This window comes from Lonchura striata, chromosome 4, assembly GCF_046129695.1.
Source record: "Lonchura striata isolate bLonStr1 chromosome 4, bLonStr1.mat, whole genome shotgun sequence".
In the NCBI taxonomy this organism is placed as follows: domain Eukaryota; kingdom Metazoa; phylum Chordata; class Aves; order Passeriformes; family Estrildidae; genus Lonchura; species Lonchura striata.
This window is the reverse complement of record NC_134606.1, coordinates 23,918,983-23,942,104: the sequence shown is the minus strand read 5'-3', so window position 1 is coordinate 23,942,104 and position 23,122 is coordinate 23,918,983. Positions and strand designations below refer to the sequence as shown.

At 42.5% G+C, this 23,122-nt stretch overlaps 1 protein-coding gene across 1 annotated transcript in view; it reads left to right on the top strand.

Annotated features, from left to right (window-relative positions):
- The first annotated feature begins 2,118 nt into the window (after positions 1-2,118).
- The window catches only part of BEND4 (BEN domain containing 4), a 30,590-nt gene continuing 9,586 nt past the window's right edge, over positions 2,119-23,122 (top strand). The window contains exons 1-3 of the mRNA XM_031504558.2: positions 2,119-2,546; positions 10,781-11,347; positions 22,580-22,671. Of these exons, the coding sequence (XP_031360418.1) occupies positions 2,183-2,546; positions 10,781-11,347; positions 22,580-22,671 (1,023 nt within the window). The 5' untranslated portion in view covers positions 2,119-2,182. The remainder of the gene's footprint in view (positions 2,547-10,780; positions 11,348-22,579; positions 22,672-23,122) is intronic.

Below are 23,122 nucleotides of genomic sequence, written 5' to 3'. Positions count from 1 at the left end.
ACATCAACAGATCTTTCAGGTATGTATACCCAAAAGAATCGCTGAGAGCAAACTAGGAGAAACGCCAAGCTTTCCTAAAAGCAACTGAAGTGATACTTTGGTGGCGATGGGCACCAAAAACCTCAGCAAAAAGAAATTCAGTGCATATTCCATTTTCCTCACAGATGAGGTCCCCACATAATTTCAGTGGCTTTGAGCCCCATTAACTGCAAAGCTGCTTCTCTCTTCCTGTCCATGGAGAGCCAGCATCTGCCCAATGATCTGCCTGGACCGCGAGAGAGAGGGCAGCTTGGAGGACGTGACCTGTCACCCCTGGTTTTCTCCGTCTCTGTGAGGTTCATTTTAGGCAAGGATTGTTTCTTCCCCAAGGAGCTCAGGCATAGGCACCTACACCAAAGAGTAGTGAACTCTATGAATGTAGTTGACACCTGAGAAAGTAATTTTAGGCTGTTTATTTGAATCTATCTTTTAGGAGCTTAATATTAACCTTATACAATTTTAGTACTGACCTCCAATAGCTGCTGTGGTAGAGGCCAGTCAGACAAGACAAGGTAGAGGACATCTTTAATTTCTGAGTGGGAACAGTTTCTCTCACAAATATTTCCAGCCTTTATTTTGCATTACAATACAATTTTCTTTTTTTTTTTTCTAAGCACAAGTGATCAGACTCAGGCAGGAAACAAAGAGACTTATGATTGATTTTGCTTAGGTAAAGCAGCGATTTCTATCACACTAGCCTTTACTTGATGCTTTTGGCTGCTACAAGGAATCGATTTACTCTACTTGTCATAAAAATCAAAACCAAAGCCAGCCCAGCTCCTGGTACACTCTGCATGAAAAGAATGCATGGCTTGCAGAACTTAACTCCACTTTTCTGCAGTAGATGGGCTGAAGATTGCAGGAGTTAATTACCATCAGCAGAGAAAGGTTGCATTTCATTACCAGTGAGCCCAATTCTGACTAAATAAAAAAAGCTGAAATGGGAGAGTGATGACCACAATAAGTGGCCAAAACTACACGTGCTGAGAGGAATGATTTCCCACTGCCGTCGTTTAATACAGCTAAGGTGTTCTGCAATTTTACTTCCACAAGCCAGAGGGTTTATTGTAATCCTGATAAATAGTAACAGAAGCAGGAGAGAAGTGGGACAGAAGAAGGGAAATGGTAATGCAAAATATAAAATTGCTTAGCAGAAAAGAATGGAGAGAGCAAGAGAGCAGTTTGTTATCGTTTATTTTTCTTCAACATATCATTCAGTTTCAGCTGTCTCCCATCTCACCCAGAGCTCCACCATTTCTCAGAAACGTCTTTCGATGGCATCTCATTCTCCTGCTGTCTTTCACCATCGCTTCATTATTTCTTAACTGTCCCTGAAAGGGCCCGGGTAGGCGACAGGGGAAAGTGAGCAGGGGACGCGGGACCAGCCTGCGCCCCACGCGTCCGCCGCATTTAAGCCGTTTGCAAAAAGCGGGCGAGGGGCGTTGCAAATAATGTTAAATGTGATTAATCTCCCGGATTCCTGGAAATATGACATGCATGAGTTACAGCGAAACCTCTTTTATTTCGCCATGAAATACTTCTGCATAATGAGAAAGAAAATGTCCTCTGTGCCCTAATCAACTCTGACAGGTCCTGGACTCCCGAATACTTTTATTTATGGCATTATTTATTTCACCCCTAATAACCGGGGAGGCGGGCCCGCGGCTCCCTCCGTGCGGAGAGAAGAGGGGAGGGAGAGCGGGAGGGATGGCCGGCGGGCGGCGGGGCTCCGCGCCCGGCCGAGGGGACACAAACTTTTCGCGGCGGCCGTCGCTCGGCGGGGCGGGCCGGTCTCGAAAGCCCGCGGCCCCCTTCGGGCCGGGCGGGGCCGGGCGGGGCCGGGCGGGGCCGGGGGGCCCGGAGCCGCTCGCCCCCCGCCCGGCGCTCACTTGCCCCGCGAGGGGGTGCCGGGGGCGGCGGCGGCCCCGCCAGCGCCCGCCTCCCCGCCCCGCTGCCATTAGCAGAGATTACCCTAAACACTTGCCGGTCGCCGCCCGTCTCCCTCCAGGCATTGGCGCGACCGCCTGTCAATCAGGCCGGCGCCCCGCCGCGCCGGGGCTCCGCCGTGCCACAGAGACGAGCGCGGCGGCGGCAGACACAGCCCCGGAGCGGGGCCGCGCCGCGCCGGGGGAGGCGGCGGAGGATGGAGGAGGAGATGCAGCCGGCGGAGGAGGGGCCCAGCACCCCCAAAATCTACAAGCAGCGGGGTCCCTACAGCGTCCTGAAGACCTTCCCCGGGAAGCGGACGACGCTGGCCAAGCGCTATGAGAGACCCACCATGGTGGAGGTGCCCCGCGGGCGCGGAGCGGGGCAGCCCTTCCCGCACGCCGCCGAGCCGCTGCCCTACGCGCCGCACGGCCCCTTCCCCAACGGGCCCGCCCGCCCCGGCGCTGCCCCCGGCGCTGCCCAGGGCCACCCCCGCCCGCCGCCGCCGGCCCCGAGCTCCTCGGGCCGCTACGGCCCCTGCCCGGCGGCGGCGGGGGGCGGCGGCGCGGAGCTGAGCGCAGGTACCCGCAACTCCTCTCTCTCCTCCGCGCAACTTCGCGGGGCACTTTGCAGCAGGCGGCAGCGGGATGGGGGCTGCGGGCTCCGCCGCCCACACGCGCGCCCCTCTCCCGGGCGGCCGGCGAAGGGCGCGACGCCCGCCGGGTGCCCCCGCTCGGGGCTGGACGCGGCGGGGACGGGCCGGGCGGCCGGGTCCGTCCGGAGCTCGGGCGCCGCTGAAGTTCCCGCGGCGGGCGGGGCCGCTGCCCGGCCGGCGTCGCCCCGGGGCGGTGGGCAGGGGTCGCGGCGGGGGCCGTGCCGCCAGCCGCGCAGGACCTGGCGGGGCAGGCGCCGCCGGCCGGTGCGCACCTGCGGGAGGGAGGGAGGGATGGAGGGATGGAGGGATGGAGCTGCTGCCGGCGGGGGCGGGCGGGGGGAGCCCCGGGCCGGCCGCTCCGCTCCGCTCAGCCCCGCTCCGCCAGGGAGGGCGGCAGGCTGGGGCCGGCTACCGGAGGAGCTGCTGGTGATGGAGAGGCTGCTGATAGAGAGGTGATGATTTTAACAGAAAGAAAATAGATCGGCTGCTTGCCTGCACCGTTTTCATAAGATGCAGCGACAAACAGGAGATCAAATTATTTTATTTTTTTTTTCTTTTAAGGTGTAAGATACTGAGACGCTGAATGCATATCTTTCCTCTGGTGATGGCTTGGAGTTAAAAAACCACGTAGATCTTGATATGCAACCTAAATTTGGCATCAGGAAATGGGAAATTGCATCTTTAAGCAGAGTACAATCAAAAATGAATTACAATAAATCCTATATAATTGCATAGGTCATTCTCTTTAATGAGATTTTATTAACCTGACTGTCAAGCTTTTGAGTCAGGCAGATATTTTATCTTCTTCAACTGATAAAAGTGTCAGCTATAAACCACCATATAAATATTCATAAATCTACACATCTGTGGCAGCCTATCAGCATCATTCTTTTGGACATTAAAAGCATTCTAATTACTTTCTGTCTAGCAGAGCTGAAATGCTGCCTGTTATAGTATGTGCTTGGCAGGCATGATTGCTTTTGTTTGCCATCACAAATAGCAGCATCCTATTTTATATACTGATGGTCCAGAATATATTCAGGGTTTGACTGAACAGGATGAATATTATGAAGCACCATCTGGTTTTGATAACATCGGTTATATTAACTCATCTGTTAATTTTTGACACATCATTGATTTATTTATTTAGAAAAATTGGATCCTGTTTTGGTATGTTGCTGTTTGCCTTTGTAACAAATGTGATGACATTTCCTTACTAAACAGGGAGATACGCTAGTTAATAGGATATATGGGTATGTTTTAATGCCTGGGTTTGCTTAGAAGTAGCCTTGTACTGGATGAATTTAGCATGTCTTGTTACAAATAAGTACTTTACCAAAAAAGTTTAACACTTGAATAGATTAGCCAGAGAATTCACATCTCTGGGGCGTAGTTCTGTGATCCGTGGCACAAGGTCATCCTTCTTCATGAAATTGCTTCTTATATGAAATGCCCAAATGGTATTTAAGTATTCTTTGTGGCCCACAATCAAAACACTGATGATAAATGTGACACCTACATTTCTTTACAGAAGCAGATTATGCCATGGAAAACACTCAGCTGTCTGGTAGATATATGAGGCCATATTCACAGCAAAGCCCTCTGGGCTTCGATGAGCAGAAGTTTGGACTTTCTTTTTCCTGGGCACATTGTACTAACCAGGCACTAGAGCAGGCTTCAGAGCTTGTCTTTGATTTAATTCTGTGCTAAAGAGAGTGAAGGAATTGCCATTCATGTACCAAAGCTCTTTGAAGTCCCTGTCCCTTCAACTGCACATTCAGGCTTTACTTCAGGTTCCTATATGGTTCCCAACTTACCCTTTGCTCAGGTTTGAGTGCCAAGAGAAACGGAACAGGAGAAAGCAAACCAGAAAATTGCTACAGTGTGTACAAGTAGTGTTTTGCACAAGTTGTTACCAGAGGTGGCTCACAAAGTTGGGAAGGGGACTGGAGCACATTCCTATGAAGACAGGCTGAGAAAGTGGGCACTGTTCAGCCTGGATAAGAGAAGGCTGCGTGGAGACCTCATAGCAACCTTCCAATACCTTAGGAGGGCCCACAAGGAAGCTGTGGAGAGGCTCTTCAAAAGGAACTGAAGCAACAGGACAAGGAATAATGGGTTCAAACTGAAAGATGGGAAATTTAAGTTAGATATGTGGAAAAAAATTTTTACTGTGAGGCTGATGAGGCACTGGATCAGGTTGCCCAGAGAAGCTGTGGATGGATGCCCCATTCCTGGCAGTGTTTAAAGCCAGCTTGGATGGCTCTTTGAGTAGCCAGGTCTAATGGAAGATATCTCTGCCCACAGCAAGGGGTGTGGAACTAGATGAACTTTAAAGTCCCTTCCAAGCCAAAACATTCTGTGATTCTATAAAGCAATAGGCAAGGTTTAGATCTCCTAGGTATTTTAAGCCCAGAGTTAAGGATGCTTTGCTGAGCTGTGTGCCCATCCTTCCTGCTTGGTGATGGAGTAACGCCATCAGCTTGTTCCTGGGAGCTGTGGCACCACTAAGATGAGCAGGAAGCTAGCTGGGACCCCAGTGCTTGTATGTATGTGAAGAAGTCCCATTGTCCAGAGGCTTGAAATCGTCTTAACTAACATGTGAGCCAATTTAATAGCACAGGCTGCCTCTGGGGAAGCAGAGTTGGGGTTTTGCCCCTGGAGAGTGAGGGCGTTTGCATGTTCCCCATGCACAGTTGCCTGTACTTTGGCCAGGACCTGTGGGGTCTCTGCGCTCCCCACAGCAGCAAGGGGGACAGGCTCAGAACACCTCTTAGCCAGAGGCTCATCTCAAGTGGTGGGTGTTGTAGAGAGGGACAGATCATCCCCTGAGTAGGTGTCCAGCTGCACATGCATTCTCCACAAGGCAGTCACCATCCATGATGTCTACACTTTTACACTTTTCCCACTCCGTTTATCCTCAGCACTTGGCAGGTGCTTACTTGAATACAGGGTGGAGTGCTGTAGAGCAGTTTGGTAGGGATACCCACTTCCTAAGTTCAGTTTCAGAGATACCTCTCTTTTTGCTGATACCTTTTCACTTGTGCAGGCAACAGTGAGCAAATACTAGTAAAATACCACTCCTGGGATGCCTAACTCTGTGCCAGCAACTTAAATACTTAATGCAGTTGATTCTTAAACTTCAGGCATGACATTTCTGGCCCCTTGGGATTCACAGCTCCAAGTTTGCTTTTGAAAGTGGTCACCTCAAACACAGTCACGACTAAAGGCACTTCCATGTTTTTGCTGCCTTTTCTAATGGTTAGAACTCTTCACAAGGGTAACCAGATTTTCCCTCAGTTGCTCTCTAAGAGACCACTCTCACCTCCAAACTCCAGCAGAATTGCAGGAAGAATGGCTAGGGAAAGGAAGAAAAACAGGAATTCTCCACTCAGTGCCATGGTGAAGAAAAATTTAGCTCAAGATCCCATCATGCAGGGAAAGATCCTGCATGAGAAATGTCATCTTACAATGAGGAATCTGAAGCTGCAGTGCAACACAATCCTTCTCTCTCCTGTAGAGGTTACTCTGACTGCTGTTGCTGCTATGAGCCACATGGATGGATTCATTCAAAGTACCAGCAGATACTCATTTTCCTCTGTAAAATATTAGTTCTATCCAGATTACTTTCCTGGTAAGAAAACTATGTCTTTGGTAGTATGTGCATTGAACAGTACAATAATCCACCAAAGAAAGTCCTTTTCCTTAGGAAAGCATGATGTAGACCTTACAGTGAAGCTTAAAATTTAGGGTGGGCTTTCATGGAAAGCACAGGAAGAAGAGCAGGACTGGTAGCACCTGATATCAGTGCCAAAAACATGGTATATTTAAAACAACCAATTAATAAGGCTTTGTTATGCCCAGACAGAAAAACAATTTGTTTTTTGAACAGTTTGTTCCATGAACAGCAAAGATGAACATCAGTGTTTTGACCTTACCTTACAAGTTGTGAGCCCTCATCTGGAAGCAGGTCTGTCAGATAAGTACTGAAATGGCCAGACACTTGTAGTCTTAATCCACTGGATTGTCTAGATGATCTTCATGCAAAATGCCCAAGAAAATATTGCATAGTCATAGAAGGTGTCAAATGCTCTCAATTTTGTGACCTAAGCACAGATGGTCATATCTAAAAATATAATGACCAAGTCTCTATGCTTGGATAAAGGCCAGTTTGAGAGGTACTGTCCCAGGATCTCAATTAATAAAAATATTGTAATAAACAGATCAAAAAATACAAATAATCAGGTGAGAGGGCTGAGTCACTGCAAGGTGAAGAGTGAGGTGATTGAAATCGCTAAGGAACCTGAGAGTCACAATCCCTCTGAAAATTAAATACCAATGAATACATTTCCTGCAGGAGAGAATGTATGGCATTCAGACCCATGAAATACTTATAAAGATGACTTTTTAAACCAGCTGTCCAAGAATACAAAGGAAAATTTGGAAAATCCACAACCCGAATCCAGAGCCACTGAGACCAAACACAATGCTTATTAATAAAGCTGTCTGATAAATTTTGAAATTTTGAAAAGATCCTTAGGTGTGGGAAAAGCTGAAGTTATACCTGCCAAATTTTTCCAGGCATCCTTCCTGATTCCTTAGTTAGTGCAAGTTATCAGACTGAGTTTCAGACATTTGCTCTGACTAAATCCTGTTTTCAGTCTAGCAGTTAAATAGCTAAGAACCTCCCTGAGTCCCAGTGTCAGTGAGAAAAAGATGTGAAGATGCATGCTGTATCTGAAGTTTGTACCTGGTTTGCCATGTGCTAGTATCTTCTGGTTGCTTGCAGTCTCAAACAATCCAGTTAGGAATACTTATGCTTTTAGCAATTTAATCCTGTTCTCTTAGCACTTTATGGGTCTTATCCAGCAAGTCCACCTCCAGGCAAATGTGTAGTTAAAGTCAATAGAAGTTCTGTAAGACTAAAGACTCTGGGGTCTGAGACATTAGAATTACATGGTTGGTGAGCAAGGTAATAACGAAAAGGAATATCACAATAAGACTTTAATATACTGCTTACATTGTTTTAGTCCAGTGCAGGGATTTCACTAGAATCCTACTTTCATAGAAAATACATACATAATATTAAATCAATTAAGAATCATAGATTGGTGTTTATTCAGTAGTAATCACATAAAACCAACTTTTTGTCATTTCTTAAGTAATTAGATGTTGCACAGTGCTTGCACTTCTAATTATAGACGGTCTGTAAAAGCTGAAATCCCAATTTCTACAATATATGCTAAATGGGCAACATTTTCTTTTATCCATCATAAGAAATAACTGCAGTTATCATTCTCATTTAGGGTTGTTCAGACTGTGGGTGTGTGCACCACTACTGGTGTCAAAGTCTCTTCAAAGCAGAACCTACTTCAGCACAGAGACAGATATTTCCAGAATATGTGCTGAGAGCATCTCTCACTATTGCTGTCCAGCAGTACCCAGAAAAAAAGCATTTGTGCATCTCTGGGTTAGCCTTTCAAATGAGCCCTGCTTTGTCATGGCTCATTTTTATGTCTTTGAGTATGGGGTGATGTTAAGAAAAAAAACAGTAATTGCTGTTATTGTGCCCTTGTAATAGATCTGATACTGAAGATTAAATCAATAATGTAATTTCTGTATAAAATTTCAGTTACATTTTAAACCATTATCACAGTGACTATACCTAATGCATAAAATTTTAAAATGAAACTAATAATTAATTTAATCTTTACTGATGTTAATATGTATTTTGCTATTCTTCAAAACTAGTATTTTGAATGTCAGGCTACTTTTTGCTGGTTTTAGAATAAATATTGGAGTAACATCTCTTATAAGAGTCTAATCCCTTTTCAGTTGTTTCATTCATATCTTGTCCCCATGCAACAAGGATATGCAAAAAATATGTAATCGTTTTGTGAACAGAGACAATAATGATTAAAATACAAACAGTATAGATGACTTCAGGTCTGGAATCAGATTATAGGATTAAAATGAATGAAAAAACACTCTGTAGTAGGATTGCAAAGTTACAGTCAATATCATCCTGTAATAATTTTAATGGGGAAATGTGAAAAGAAGTGAAACAAAGAAAACACATTTTGGGGTTGTTAGTGATGCTTGAATTTCCTAGTTTCCTTTTGGTTTATCAGGTCTCAGCTGGACAGCTGTCATGCCACCAGGATTCTGTTCTTTTATTTCATATTACATCTCCTGTCTTGTTTTGCAGTTGCATTAATTTTAAGGGTTAAAGACAGCTGGCCTTATGTTGGTGTAGAAAAAGAGAAGTCGAGGCAGTGGGTAATGGACTTGTCACCTCATCGGCTCCCACTTGGGTACCAGTGCATTTCTGCCCTTTGGAGTTCATAGTGTGGACAGAGGGTACTGCATAATGCTTTGGATCGAAGATGTGTTGTAGAAATCTGCCCTCGTTAGTCTGAACCTGTCTCCAGGGGTGTGATATGGCTCATAAACACAGGAGGCTGATGGCAAGAATGCTTGCAGTGGTCTTAGGACCACTCCAGTTCTTCCCATGGAGCCTCTGGACAATCCCTGCATGGCCCCAGGCAGCCTCATGACCCAGCACTGGGCTTGGGTTTGCTCTGCCCACCTCAGGTTCCTGTTTTTTCAGTTAAGTCCTCAGCAGATCACATCAGGGTTTTGTGCTGGGGAGGTCTCCTCTGGCTGCATTCAAGGCTGAAATATTTGTATGCTGCTTTAGCCCTGCCCTCTTCGCAGAGATCCAGAGGATGGTACAAATGCAAATTAGTGTTGTTTCAAATAATCTTCAGGTCAGCTGTACTGACCTCAGTGTAAAGTAGATTTTCTACTAGACAGTGGTGGATCTTGAAGAAGTGCTGTGAAAAGTGCCACCCCTTAAAGGCCTGAATTCAGAATGTTTCTGTTCTTTATGTATTATGAGTGTGATGAGGCTACTGATGAAGTTACGGTAAATGAAGGTCTGGGGTGCTTAGTCTCATGTATCTGTAGCAGGTTGCCTTTTCAAAAGTAAATGCATTTGTCACTTTCTAAAAGTCAAGCCTGCCTGAGAAGTGCTCTCCAAAATTGGCAGTGCTTTAACCTACCAGTCTTTTTTTCTTTTGCAAAATGTTAGTTACATCTGTTTAGATACCTAGAGGAACTTAGCTTTGAATAAGGTGAAAAAAAACTTTAAAAGGTGCTGTTTTTACTGGGGAGCCTAACAGGTAATATCATAAATACCTTGGTCATTTTCTGTCAGGGTCCAGGAAGTATTATAGCAGCTTCAGCTACACATGTAGACATTGCAGAAATGAACCATCCTACTCTGTAGGTTTAGCTTGTAGCTGCTATTGCTCCCTGAGACATGACACCTCCTGTCATGAGAGGCAAAACTGAGTAGGTGCAGCACGGCATCCCTATCCTACTTCCAGAGCTGAGCTGCTGTCTCCAGAAACTGCTGCACAATCCCATGTAGAGTTTCCTGATTGTATGCAGAGCATCTTGAAGAACTCCACTCTCCACTGTGCTATACTGGCCTGCCTGCAAACCTGTAGGATGTCTAGGATGTCTTTGCTTGACTTTAGAAGAGGTGTTTGTGCTTATCACTCTGAGTAGTTCCTGGACATATATGGAACCTAGAGGAAAAGGAACAGAAGCAAAGTCCATAGAACTGAAGGTCAGTTGTGTGGAGTGTCCTGTGCCCAATATCAAACAAGTGCATCAAAGACAAAAAGGAGAAATAACAAAGCTTGGAAGCCTTGTTGGAAAGGAACTGGGCATAGGACAAAGGTATAGTGCAAAGTCCTACAAATATATACAGATAATGCCCTTCAGCAGCTTGAAATAGGCTTTCAGGTCAGTACTTACTTGAACTTGTAGCAAATTGGATGCAATTTGAATTTTCTTCCCCATTTTCATGACTTAATCCCTCTGAAAGAAGATGTCAGTAAGCAGTGTCTATCATCACAATGCATTTCTGATTAACAGCAAGGGCACAAGGGCACTCTCAAAATAGAAACAGAGTCAAGATTGTTTTAAATCACAGTGTTGCAGAAGAACTAAAGCAGAAGCCATAATTTTAATATGTTCAAGAATAAAATGCATGCTACTGTAAACAGTTGTGTACATTCATTTAGCTGCTACTGCCTGGCATAACCTCTTGCATTAGGTTTCTGTGATTCATCTTTTCTTCTGTTGCAGAGAGTCGAATGATTCTGGATGCCTTTGCTCAACAATGCAGCCGGGTTCTAAGTCTCTTAAATTGTGGTGGAAAACTACTGGACAACAATCACTCTCAGTCCATGATTTCTTGCATAAAGCAGGAAAACCCAAATTATAGTGAAAGACAAGAGCAATGTCAGCTTGGGAAAATGGTCCATAGTCAGACATCAGACATTTTAGACATAGAGATGCAGTATATGCAAAAGAAACAACAAACCTCAGCCTTTCTGAGAGTTTTTACTGATTCCCTTCAGAACTATTTACTTTCTGGGAGCTTCCCTTCTCAGAACACCTCATCAATAAATGATTTTAGCCATTTGGCAGATGTGGATCCACTTTCAGCCTCTCCAGTACACACTTTAGGTGGATGGACATCTCCAGCAACATCGGAATCTCATGGTCATCCATCATCTTCTACACTTCCAGAGGAGGAAGAGGAGGAAGAGGAAGAAGGTTACTGCCCTCGGTGTCAAGAGCTAGAGCAGGAGGTAATTTCATTGCAACAAGAAAATGAAGAGCTTCGTAGAAAGTTGGAGAGCATTCCAGGTAAATAATCTGCCATGCAATGTGATAAATTCAGAGATAAAAATAATGTAATAGTTTATTTCAAGTTTTAGTAATTTTTAAAAGTTGCAATCATAATAATCAAACACTGGAATTTGTCTCCAGCCAAAATTCCTATAGCTGTGCCCAGTGAAAAATTACCTGCTGATACTTATCTCTGTGAATATTGAGTCCTACACTAGTAAGGTGTGTTCAGGTGGGGATACACTTGTAATCCCAAATTCCAAATATCAGTGGTGGTTTGTCCTAGTAATTTCAAACATTCATAACTTTCATAACTCTTTAACTGTCTTGTTCTTTAATTGACATTGCAACTTACAAACCTAATTTCCTTTTGGGGCTCCTTTTTTTTGGTTGCTGTTCAAAGTTACATCCATAATTTTACCTGAAATAATTTTCATTTTTACTTTGAACAGTTTCTCTTAAATTGCTGCTAGCTCAGTGAGAAGCATTACTAAATCTCCTCCCATTCATCTTCAAATAAATCTGAAAAAACCCAACAAGAACAACAACAAAAACCTAACAACAGCATTCCAGTTCAGCAATACCTAGAAGCCACTGGGAGAGAGAAAGAAATCAAATAGAAACCCCTTCTGTGAAAAGCTTCTCTTGCTCTTTAAACCTAGGACCTCTCACTGTTCAGGTGAGCCAAGATACTTGAAGAGTGGTATGGGATAAGGACTAGGTATCCTGGACCTGTATTTTCTAAACTTTCAGCACAGGCAAAAATACACCTCAAATAATAATACTAAAAGCAAATTGGAATTTAGCAAAGAAAGAAGCATACAACATGTTTTTGACACTAGGCAACTGCATCTTTTTTACCTGAATTTGAGTGCTTAGAGTAGTCCATGAAAAGTTAATTGAACTGATCTCTGAATGTCAGAAAAGCATGTCTAGTACAGCATGAGCTGCAAAGATGCTAACTATGCAGAAAGGAAGAAGGCAGTAACCAACTACTGCCCCAACATGTAGAAGCAGTTGCAAAATCTGAGCAAAATGCAAGCAGTAGTCTTCATAATTCTTCTCCCCAGGTATCAGTGATGTACTATGCATTATTTATATCACATCATGTTTTTCTTTTGTGCATTGGTCTGTAGGGATACTGGCAAATCCCATAAGCAGCATTGTTCAGTGCAAAGAAAACGCAAAATTTAGAGTAACTCCCTCACTTCTCCCAAAAATTTAGAATTACCATAACTCATATACTGGTTGCAGCAGTGGTTAGTACATCATCTGGTATTGCATGACAAAGGGAATTGTGTGGACTTCAGCTCCTGTGGAGTCCTACCTTCAGGTATATAAGACTAGAGATGATCCTGTAGGGTTTGTAATCTGACTGACAGCTTTCATTGAGTCCCCTGTACTGAACACAGTAATTTTTTGACTTTCACTAATGCATAACTTGTATTTGATTCAAATAGTATCTCAGAAGGCCTCCAGTTTCTGGTAAGAAGTGTCTATATCTCTTACCTGACACTTGGTTCCAGTGCTTAATTACACTGGTGAAAATATGTGCCTTGTTCCCTGCTTGACTACCTGAAATCAGCTTTTAACCATTGACTTTTATGCTTTGCTGCACTAAATGAAGTGCTCTATAGGTCTTGGTACTTCTTCTGATTGAAGGTACTTACAGACTGAAAGCTGACTTAATTTCCATTTTAAATAAACAAAGCAAACAGTACTGTTTGAAACTCCTCAAATTACTTGAATCCTTCTTTGCCATTTTTTTCCTCCCCTTCTGCTAATTTCTTTAAAATCTGGGCACTGGAAATGCATGCAATATGTTCCTATGGGCCTGATCAAAGGTAAATAGACTCTTCACTTGCACCCATGGTTTCCCTGGTGGGTTATGCAGCTGAGCTTCTCATTCTGTGCACATTTCTTCCTAAAAGTACACACTTTGTATTTGTCTGTGTTCATGTACTGAGTGTTCCAGATTGCTCTGACTGTCCCACTTGCCCACTGTTTGCTGATTTGTCAATTTCCGTATCATCCAGAATTTTTCAAATTGTTTTTAAATCAACTTTGTGGTACTGGTTGGGAATGTTGAATAGTTTTGAAGATGTCATCAGTCCTTGTTGGGCCTTTCTAGAAACATGTCTGTTAATGATGATTCCTGCAATGACAAATATTCAAGATGTCAATAGCAGGTTCCTAATAAATAGGGTTTGGTCTGCTGGTGTTGAGTGTTGCTACTGTTGCAATCAACTAACTCATGGTAGTAAGTAACATGCCCTTCAGGAGTCTAGGCATTTTATACTGTTCAGACCAGCTTTTTCAGCCAAATCTATGTGCTTATCAAAGAATGACAATCAGGTTAGTCTGGCAAGATCTATTTTGCATATGACCATTTTGGCTGGCATTAATTATATTCATATTCTTTAGTTCTTTGTCATTTGAATCTCATGATTGCCTATATTTTGCTAGGATTAATGCTGGGTTAAGCAGCAAGTATTTACCTGGGTCATCACACTTAGCCTTCATCCCCATTTAAAAGTGATAAACATACATAATCATATTCCCCCAGGAATCACAAAACTCCTTGTTAGCAGTGTATCAAAGGAAGCAGACAGACATAAAAGATGTGCAATAAGGTAGGACTTCATCTGCCAACATAAAATCATCATCAGATACATCTGCTGCTTTCTGGTGACATATCCAAATAGATCTGAAGTGACCCATGTGTTGAGAGCCACAGAAGATCCCTCAGATTTTGCCACATGGTAGAACAGAGATTCTCAGGCAGTCACACAGCCACCACTGAGCAAAGTTAATCAAAAATAACTAAAGACAGTGTCTAATTATTTTTTTCTCTAGTGTTCATTTTGCTCCTGTGAGCTTCTACTACCAAAAAAGCTGGCAGAAATTTTTCTGTGGCTTGAGATGCCCAGCTCTACATGTAAACAGGAGCTTGTGGTCCTGTGCCTTTTTTTCTTTGCTCATCAAGATGTTGCATGCCTCAGGAGGCAAACAGAAAGCTCTCTGCAGAGTGTCAGCGTTGTCTGCCACCATCTATCACATCAAACTCATCTCGGAGCACAAACTTTCTTCCCTGCATGTTCATCTACCTCGTGCAGGCCATCGGCTGGGCCAGGGAAGGCAAGGAGCGTTGTGGAGAGGCAACCAAGGCAGTAGCTAGATGAGTGTGAAGGTTGCCATACTGTCTCCATCAAGCCACTGAAAGGGCAGGAATTTTTTTGCATAGTGGTTGTTCTTCCCATCCTTGGGAGAGCTAGTCCAGAGCTGCTGGATGAGGCTGGCAAGGGACCCTGTGGGGCGATGGCAGTGTGCACCATGCCCTCCCCACAGTCACTGAGGCTCCCACTAGCAACTCTGCCAGCAGAATATAAAAGCACCAACCCCTCGCTTCTGCTGTATAATATGAATCATTTTATCCTTCTCCTGAAATACTTTGCATTTCTTTTTTTTACTTTCCATATGCAAAAGCCCTTTTAAAATCCATGAGAGTTTGCAATCTAAAAATAGTTGCCGCTATACATCTCTGCCTCAAGCTTTGGAAAGCAAGGCTCACAAATAGGCTACCATGAAAAAGAGTGTTTTCTCTGCAGATGTAAAGGCAATTTTCTTCTTTTTTTAACAAATATTACAGAAGACATATCCTCCTGTAGTTTTTGGACACAGAAAATAAGATTTTTCAGTTTTCAGGACTCTGCCCTGTTGCTGTAGAGCCCTTCAGTTCTGTAGGATCTTTTTGCCTGTAGCCTAGCGTCACTCTTTGGCAGATCGCCACTGGAGAGAAACGATTACATGGATAAAATATCCCATATATTTCAGTTGCTGAATGGGTAGACTTTTCTTTCTCAAAAAAACCCCATTTGATTTGACTGAAACAATACTTAAATTTGTATGAAAACTTAGAATACATATTTCTGTAGAATAAATGAAGAAAAACATTGTATTTCAGTACTTGGGGTTTAAAGCAGTGCCACTTCTTTCAACTTATCCAGTTTTCCCAATATCAATTTTTTTAGGGCAAAATATTAACCAAGCATTTTCAGTTTTCAATTTTACTGAACAGAAGAGAAGCATTTTCATTTGGTGTGTTTTCATGTCTTCTTCCGAAAAATAATTGGAGTTTAGGTAATTCCTGGAAGGAGTTTGGCAAACTCATCATTGGCTCTTTAAGGTTTTGAAATAATTAAGAACAAAACAAAGTAATCCATCCACATGAGAAGAAAAGTGTCTCCTAGTTTCTTTCTTCTGTATAGAAATTACTGTGGCTCTGATACTTTCCCAGTAGTGAATCTAAAGACATATTTGTGGAGCTGCATACAAGACATGGATTTTAACCATGAGGATATTAAAGAGTTCTTCATTATTATCAGCATGATTTTCTAATGCTTATTTATCTGAAAGGGAGAAATTTCAAGGTGATTAAAGCAAAGGTCTATAATCATGAGTTAGGGTTTATCTCCTGGTGCTCCCAGCTTTGCCCCGTGGTTCTGGATAAGTCTGAAAGTAGTAAAGAGGTATAATTTAGTAAGGAAATGAAGCAGTGTGTGACAAATACAATGATTATTTTTACTTTGGCCAGCAGCAAAAAATTCTCCAGCAAATAGCAGAGGGATGGAGAAGAAAGGAAAACCCTCTCAAATGTTGAGTCCTGGTTACCTATAGGGCCTACATTCATGGTGGCTAGAAGTAGCCAAAGCAAAGTGGGATTTGCAGGTAGAGTTAATATCAACGTAATTGAAAAAGACAAGTTTTCGAGGAGGTTTTGTATGCCCAGGGCTTGACTCTTCTTCCTGACTATTGGATGATATAATAAAAGATACTACTATTCCCTACAAATCCTGTCTCCTTTATACTTTCAGAGCCTCATGTTTCCAAAGAGCCTACCACAGCCACAGTACAGATAAAGCAGCCATCAAGGGTTATGATGAACACTTTTTCATGTCCTTTTTTTTTGGTCCTTTTTCTTGATGTTCACATTTAACCACTTCTTTGGTTTCCCTTGATGTTCTGGATGTTTTGGTCTGATCTGTGGCCTCGTTCTGCTCTTAAGCTTCAAAGTGTGAAGTTACTGTGAGAAGAGAGAGCCTCGGGCACCCAGAGTTTGGCACAAGAACCCCTTTGAATCTGTAGCACGGCTTTGCTTGCTGCTGGGGGTGACAGCTTACTTTGCTAAACCAACCTGAGTACAAAAACTTATTGAAACATGTAATTGCAGCAGACCAGGGCTTGCTTTATCTGTGTTCACTGCATTTCTGGATACAAAACCACAAGAACTGGGGAGATCAGGTTTCTCAGCCAACTTGGGAAACTGGAGCTGATGGGAGTTTTGTGGGTAGCTGCAGTTCAAGGATGTCAAGGATGAACTACCAGCTCTCAATTTTCTTTTGGCCTTTGCAAGTAAACATTTGGTTTTTAGTGACACAAACTGCTGTGCCTTCTCACAGGGGACTTCCTGGTTTCCCTGTTAGTTACCAGCAGTGGAAATGTGCAGTACAGGGGTTTACAGAGAATGTCCCTTCCAAATGGAAGACTTCACTGCTGAACGGGACCACAAGAAGAGGCTCCTTCTAATGAGTAGAAGGAAAGTGAGAGAGCACAGACAAAAATAAAAGCCACAGGAGCATATGGCAGCATCACTTAAATGAGGTGCACAGCTGCCTTTTTTTATCTTTTTTAATCTGTTGTTTATGCAGAGGTGTACATCCCAGGGGAGGGGAACATTCTTTTTTCTGGAAGAAATCTATTGCAAAAGAAAATTAAAAGTACAATGGCTTTTCAGATGTAGATTTATAGAAATTAAATTATTTGCCTGGAAAACAAAGGGATTTTTAAAGTAATGGGATATTTGCTTGAATTTTTCTCCTTTCTCTGTTTTCAGCTGGCATGTAGGTCAGTTTAGGAAATCTTTAACACCCTCCTACACATTGTGTAAATTCGTTTGATTTCTGCTATATGCTTTCACTACGAATGGGTGCTGGTTTTATTTTACCATCCACTCACAAATATCCAAATTTGCAGGCGCTTGAGCACTGAAATCAGTTCCTCCCCATCTCTCCTTGCTTCTTGCTGTTTTTCCAGCTCATCACACCCCAAACAACTTACCTTTGTGGACCATCCATGCAACTTTTGCTGGCTTTCAGCTGACTAATGAAATAAATGACCATATGAGCTAAAATAATCCAAGCCATGCACACTTCTCCAAATCTCAGGCAGCAAAGGCATCTCCATTAATGTTATAAGAAATTCACACAGCCCTGTGGTTCGTCAGCACGTTCCCTATCATTTGTTACATCTTTTTGACAGTCAAGCATCAATTTAGAAATGCCCTGCAATGAACTCGGAGAGCAGCCTTGCTCAAGGTCAAGTGAAGGAGGACACAGTGCACTGCTGAGCCAGTCTTGGCTGACAGCTGCTGGCCTGAGCAGGGTGGATGTAGATGTTCACCCTTCCCAACTCCCCTCCCCTCTGGTGAGTCAGAGGTAAATGGTCTTGAGTGCTAAGGGATTCATCAAAATCTTATTAATTACAGAATAACCAGATTTCTTACTGTCTGTTTATGGGGATGAGGCCACTGCAGAGACACACGCAGCCAAACTGGGGGTGAGCCATCCCTTCTCACTGGGACTGTCTGCTGCTGCAGGAGAGGTTGGAGATGCACTTTATTTACCTTGGAGATGTGCTGTATTTACAGCAGGCCCAAGCATCTCTTCACAGTGCTGTGCTTTGGCAATATAAACAGCCCTGGAATGTTTTACACTGGAGGCTGCATTTTTGGGTGGATAAATGAGAGTTCTCATTTTGACAGATACCAGTGTAAGTGACTGTGTCTTGGTAACATTTATAATGAGCAAAAAGCCAGCTCAAACCAGTAATAGGGATGTTCTTGTCTCTTCATAATAATTTGGAAACAATTATTAGAGGCAAATGTTTAAAAATAAAAAAAAATAGAGTGGGTGATAATTGGGAAACATTAAAAACATGTCACTTAAGGACCCAAAAGACTATGTCGGAGGAAAAGTACAACTGGTTACAAAACCAACCAGTTTAGAGGGAAAGTAAAGGAAGAGTTAGAAACTTAACAAATAGATTAGAGGGAAAGTTTATGTGATGTGTAAAAAGCAGTTTTATCAAGGGCAAATTAATGATTAAAATTAAATGTGGAGCATTGTCTTGATTAAAATTAAATGTGGAGCATTGTCTAGAGAAGGCTTCCTTTCCCTGGAAAAATAAAGGAAAAATATGACAGCCTAACAACAGTATTGGACCATTATCACACAGAAATAGATTTTATCAATAATATGGAACTGTTCATTGAGTATTTCTGTTCTAGTACTTGTGAAGAGTAGCATGATGTAGTCACACCAATATAAAGATGATGGTAAGCAGGTAGAAATATTTTCCATTTCCATTGCAACTCTGGGTGTTCTCATACGTTTATCAGCAGCTTCATGTGGGACTGCAGCCTCAGCTGCCTGTCCCAGCTGCCTCTCACTGCTGGGACACTGAAGAGCAGTACTGCTTGGGCACCACAGCTTTTCCTCCCTAAGTGCACAGCAACCAAAGGCACAAGGCAGCTGCTACCAAAGTGTCTTGTTTTCAAAACCATGAGGTCTGGACAACTCACTTCAGGAGCTAAACCCAACATGAAAAAGACAATTCTGACCATCATTTTTCTTTATTTACCATCTTTATTTTCTTTGTAATATTTTTGATGCTTCAGAAGACTGAAAGATGGAAATAGTATCTGATTTTTTTTATTAAAGGACGTGAGATATCTTGGATGATGGTGGTTTCATTGGCCTGATATTGAGCCGAGACAAACTAATTGCACCGCTGATGCCAGCTTCAATTAATAGAGTGCTAACCAGAATAATGGCATTAGTACCAGGCTGCATCTTGCCAAATTATGGTTTTGATGAGATGAAAAGTTTGGTTGATGAGTATTGCAGTTATTCAGGGTGTTACATAACATTAAATTACAAAACATGATTTAAAAATACAAATAGATTTGTGTTCGGGAAAACTGCAGTGATGCAGTTGAATTTCTGGAGGGATGTTTTTTGTGAAACTGTTCAGAGCCCATGTTTTTAATACTTTAATCCATGAGGGAAAGCATGCAGTCATTGCCTACAGCTTGCAAGAGGTGCAGAGGTAGCTGTGAGAGAGGAAGATGTGGGGTGACAGACCTGGCCAATCTCTGTGTATTGGGGTATAGAGAGCATGGCTCTGCTTGGTTTCAGCCCCTGGGAAATGCACTGAGAAAGGCACTGAGGGCTTTCAGGGCACTGAGAAAGGCTTTTGGAAGTCACAGTGACTTTCTGTCTGGGTATTGATACACAGCATGGCTAAAAGACCTGTGGCCATCAGCTGTACAGACTTTTAAGTAGGTGTAGGGACTCCACTTTTAGCAGGACCCTAACACCTCTGGAAGATCAGTGCTGAGCTTAAGAATGAGAAGAGGGAGAAATTATTTAACCACTAAGTATGTAGCAAGTAACGGGCATTTTCTATATTTTTTCCAAGAAATTTTGTGAACCCCAGTTTGAAGGAAAACAAAATGCAGACGTGAAATAAGGTTTATGTTCCTGTGGGTAGAAACTGCATCACTGAGAGATGACAGATTTCTATGGTGTTTTACCCGCTGATGCTGTCTGTGGCAAGGAGGATTTAGTCCAGGCAGTCGCTGTGCTGTGTGGCAGCTCAGGCCGAGAGATCGTAGCCTGGATTTTGTCATTGGCACAGTGCAGGTGTTCCACTATTAATTAGAAATTAAGATTCTCTGCAGAGAAGGCTGTGACAAGCTGTGCTGAATAAGCACTTGTTACAACATACAGATACCTTGAGTAACAACGAAGTCTTAAACTTGGATCAGTAACAGCAAACACCTGCCACCTTCTACATGTGTCCTGGGTAACATCTTAGCCAGACCAGCGTTCCCTGGCACACCAGGTTCCCTGTAGGCTCTCCTCCTCCTTGCCCTTTAGCTCCTGCAAAGACCTTGCCCTTTCACTCTCTGCAGGTCATCTCCAGTGTCCATTCTGAGATGCTGACACTTGCAGAAAGTAAAGGCTGTGGAAACCTCTTCCCTAATGGGCAGGAAAATTACTGCCTCTACACAGGCTTTTTACTAAATCATAACAAGAGTTATCTCGATGTTGGTATCTCTCCCACTACTTACAGTAAGAACAAATTGGTGATGTCCTGATAGTGGATACCTGCATAAACATGCAGAGTTATCAGCCCATGGGGCTATGATCTTGTTAAACCTGTAGAGATGCCCATCAAAGATAAAAAAAATTATAAACTGGTAGACTTAAAGGATTATTCATCTTCCTAACTGGGACATCCAGGTTCTTACAAAGCTACATTTCCTGAAGGGTTTGGAGGAAACAGTTCTCAGCAAAGAGGATATCTGCAGAGCCCTAAGAGGGACGCAGCAACAAAACCAAAGCTTTGACTCTCCACCTCGTTCTGCCCCTGGGTGGTTTCTTCTAGGTTTCAGTTAATATGGCAGCCCAAGAAATCTGGATTTGCAAGTAGCACGTGGTGTTTGGAAGGCTGAGGTTATTTGTATCAACAGCAAACTGCTATGTCATGGCTTTAAAGTCAGAAGTGATCAGCATCCTCCAACCACTACAATGATTAAAAAAAAAGCCTACAATGCTCAAAACATTGGTGCTTTTATGAGGATAGAAGTTTTTATAAGCTTTGGCCACCTTTTAGTACTTTCATGTTTCTTAGTGGTAATGAGAAGACATTTTATCAGCAGCATCGAGTTCAAGTAGAGCTGCACTTCATCTGCTTAGGACACAACAGGTTAAGTAATTTCCTGTTGTCTTCTCAATTAAGCCCCATCCCCTTGGAAGAATATAGGTGAACACATCCTTGGATGGCCTGCAGTGAGATTACTTACTGTGTGAAAAAACAGAAGCAGGAGTAAATGCACTGATGGGTTGTCTTTACAGAGAAGTCAACGTGGAGTGCAATAACATATAAATTTATTAATCATATCAGGCACTTCACATGACTTCTATATGCAGACTGCTGGATGTAACTCCTCTTATCCCATACTAAAGGGTCTGTTTTGCACAGAGTAATTTTGTTCTGCACCCTGTCTGCCTAGACAGGGGCATAGTAAGCTGTGTGGTGTGAATGCCAAGAAAATAGGGGAAAATACCCATAAATCCTACCTTTAGACATTCTCAGATATCTCAGTGCTTGCTTTCAGATTGCCAGCTTAAGATAAAGCCCAAAACACATTTTTTCAGGTGCAAAGAAATAATAAAATGCAAAGAAATAGTAATTAAAAAAAAAGGGAATGTAAATATTTCTTCTGGGTTTTGAGCTGAAGCTCCAATTAAGTCTGAATACTTTACAAAAACAACCCATTCAAAATGTGGAAATCATAAAGTACCTTAGAAACTGTGCTTATTTAGTCTTGCACAAGTCACTTGTAGTGTTGGATTAATATCTGTTTAATTCTCCTATGGTGTTTCAGGCTCAGGAGAAAAGAGCTGTATTTCAAAAATACTCCAGAGTTAATCAGGGATGTGGCAGCATCTGCTTAAGAGAGACCCATAATTGAATCATCCCTAATTAACCTATCACCTCAACAGAAGGGAATAGGATGTTGGTACCACTACTGAAATGGATAAGAGTGGTGGGAATAGAAAGGGGGGAGGATGAGGGCAAAGAGAAATAAAGCAATTTGCCTAACACCTAGTTTTATAATAAATTTGGGAGGAGGGAGGGAGTAGAAATTGGCGTCTACCAGTCATTGAATCTCTTTAGTATATTTAATCAGACTGTAGTTTCAAAAACATTTAAGCATATTTACATATTAATAAATGCATTATTTAGGTCCAATAAATGTTTCCTTCTTTGTATGATTTGGGATTTTTACAGTATTTACAGATTTTTCTTTTCCTTACTATCATTACTGCTGACCTAATTTATATTTGTAGTAATTAACATTTCAAACTTAGGAAAAAAACCTTTGAAAACTAGCGGGTAGAAAAACAAAATTAATTTCAAAGACCTCGGTATAGGCAATACAATACTTGTACATTTATTAAATGAAATATCTTCACAAATCAAAATGAGAAGTATTTTCTATTTGAAATAAATCTCACAGACATAGAAAAGAGATACTAAGGAACACTGCTTGATTTAATATTGTTGTTCTATTTTATGCTTTATAGCTAACATACAGTAATTGCAATTTGTTTCATGCAGTGCCCTGCCAGACGGTTTTAGATTATTTGAAGACTGTGCTTCAGCACCACAACCAGCTTATGGTACCACAGCCAGCAGACCATCCAACCGAGGTAGTGTACAATGAAAACAAGCTACATCTCTTTATGCTTGATAATTCATTACAAACACGTAGGCAAAAAAAAATCAGTAGGCATTTAGTAGTAAAAACAGGTTAAAAACTGCCATTCTTAAGTGCAGTAATCCCCTAAATGGAGGAAACACATCATCAGTATAATCTAGAGTTACTTTACTGAGCAGCACATAACTCCCTCCATCAGCACCAGGTGTGCTTGCCTTGCCTTGGGTAGTTTTTCTCCCCTCTTTCTTTAGAAAAACCATATTTGTGAGTAGAATTTAGGCTAGGGCTATCTGGTGACAGCTTTAGCTGTGTGACTGAGAGTGGCTGCACATGGCATGCAGCAGTTCAGGGTGTATATCACTTTGCTCCTCCATTCAGTTCTATCCTGTGCAAATTGGTATATATATTTATATTTATCACTAGCTGTTATCAGTCAAGTATAT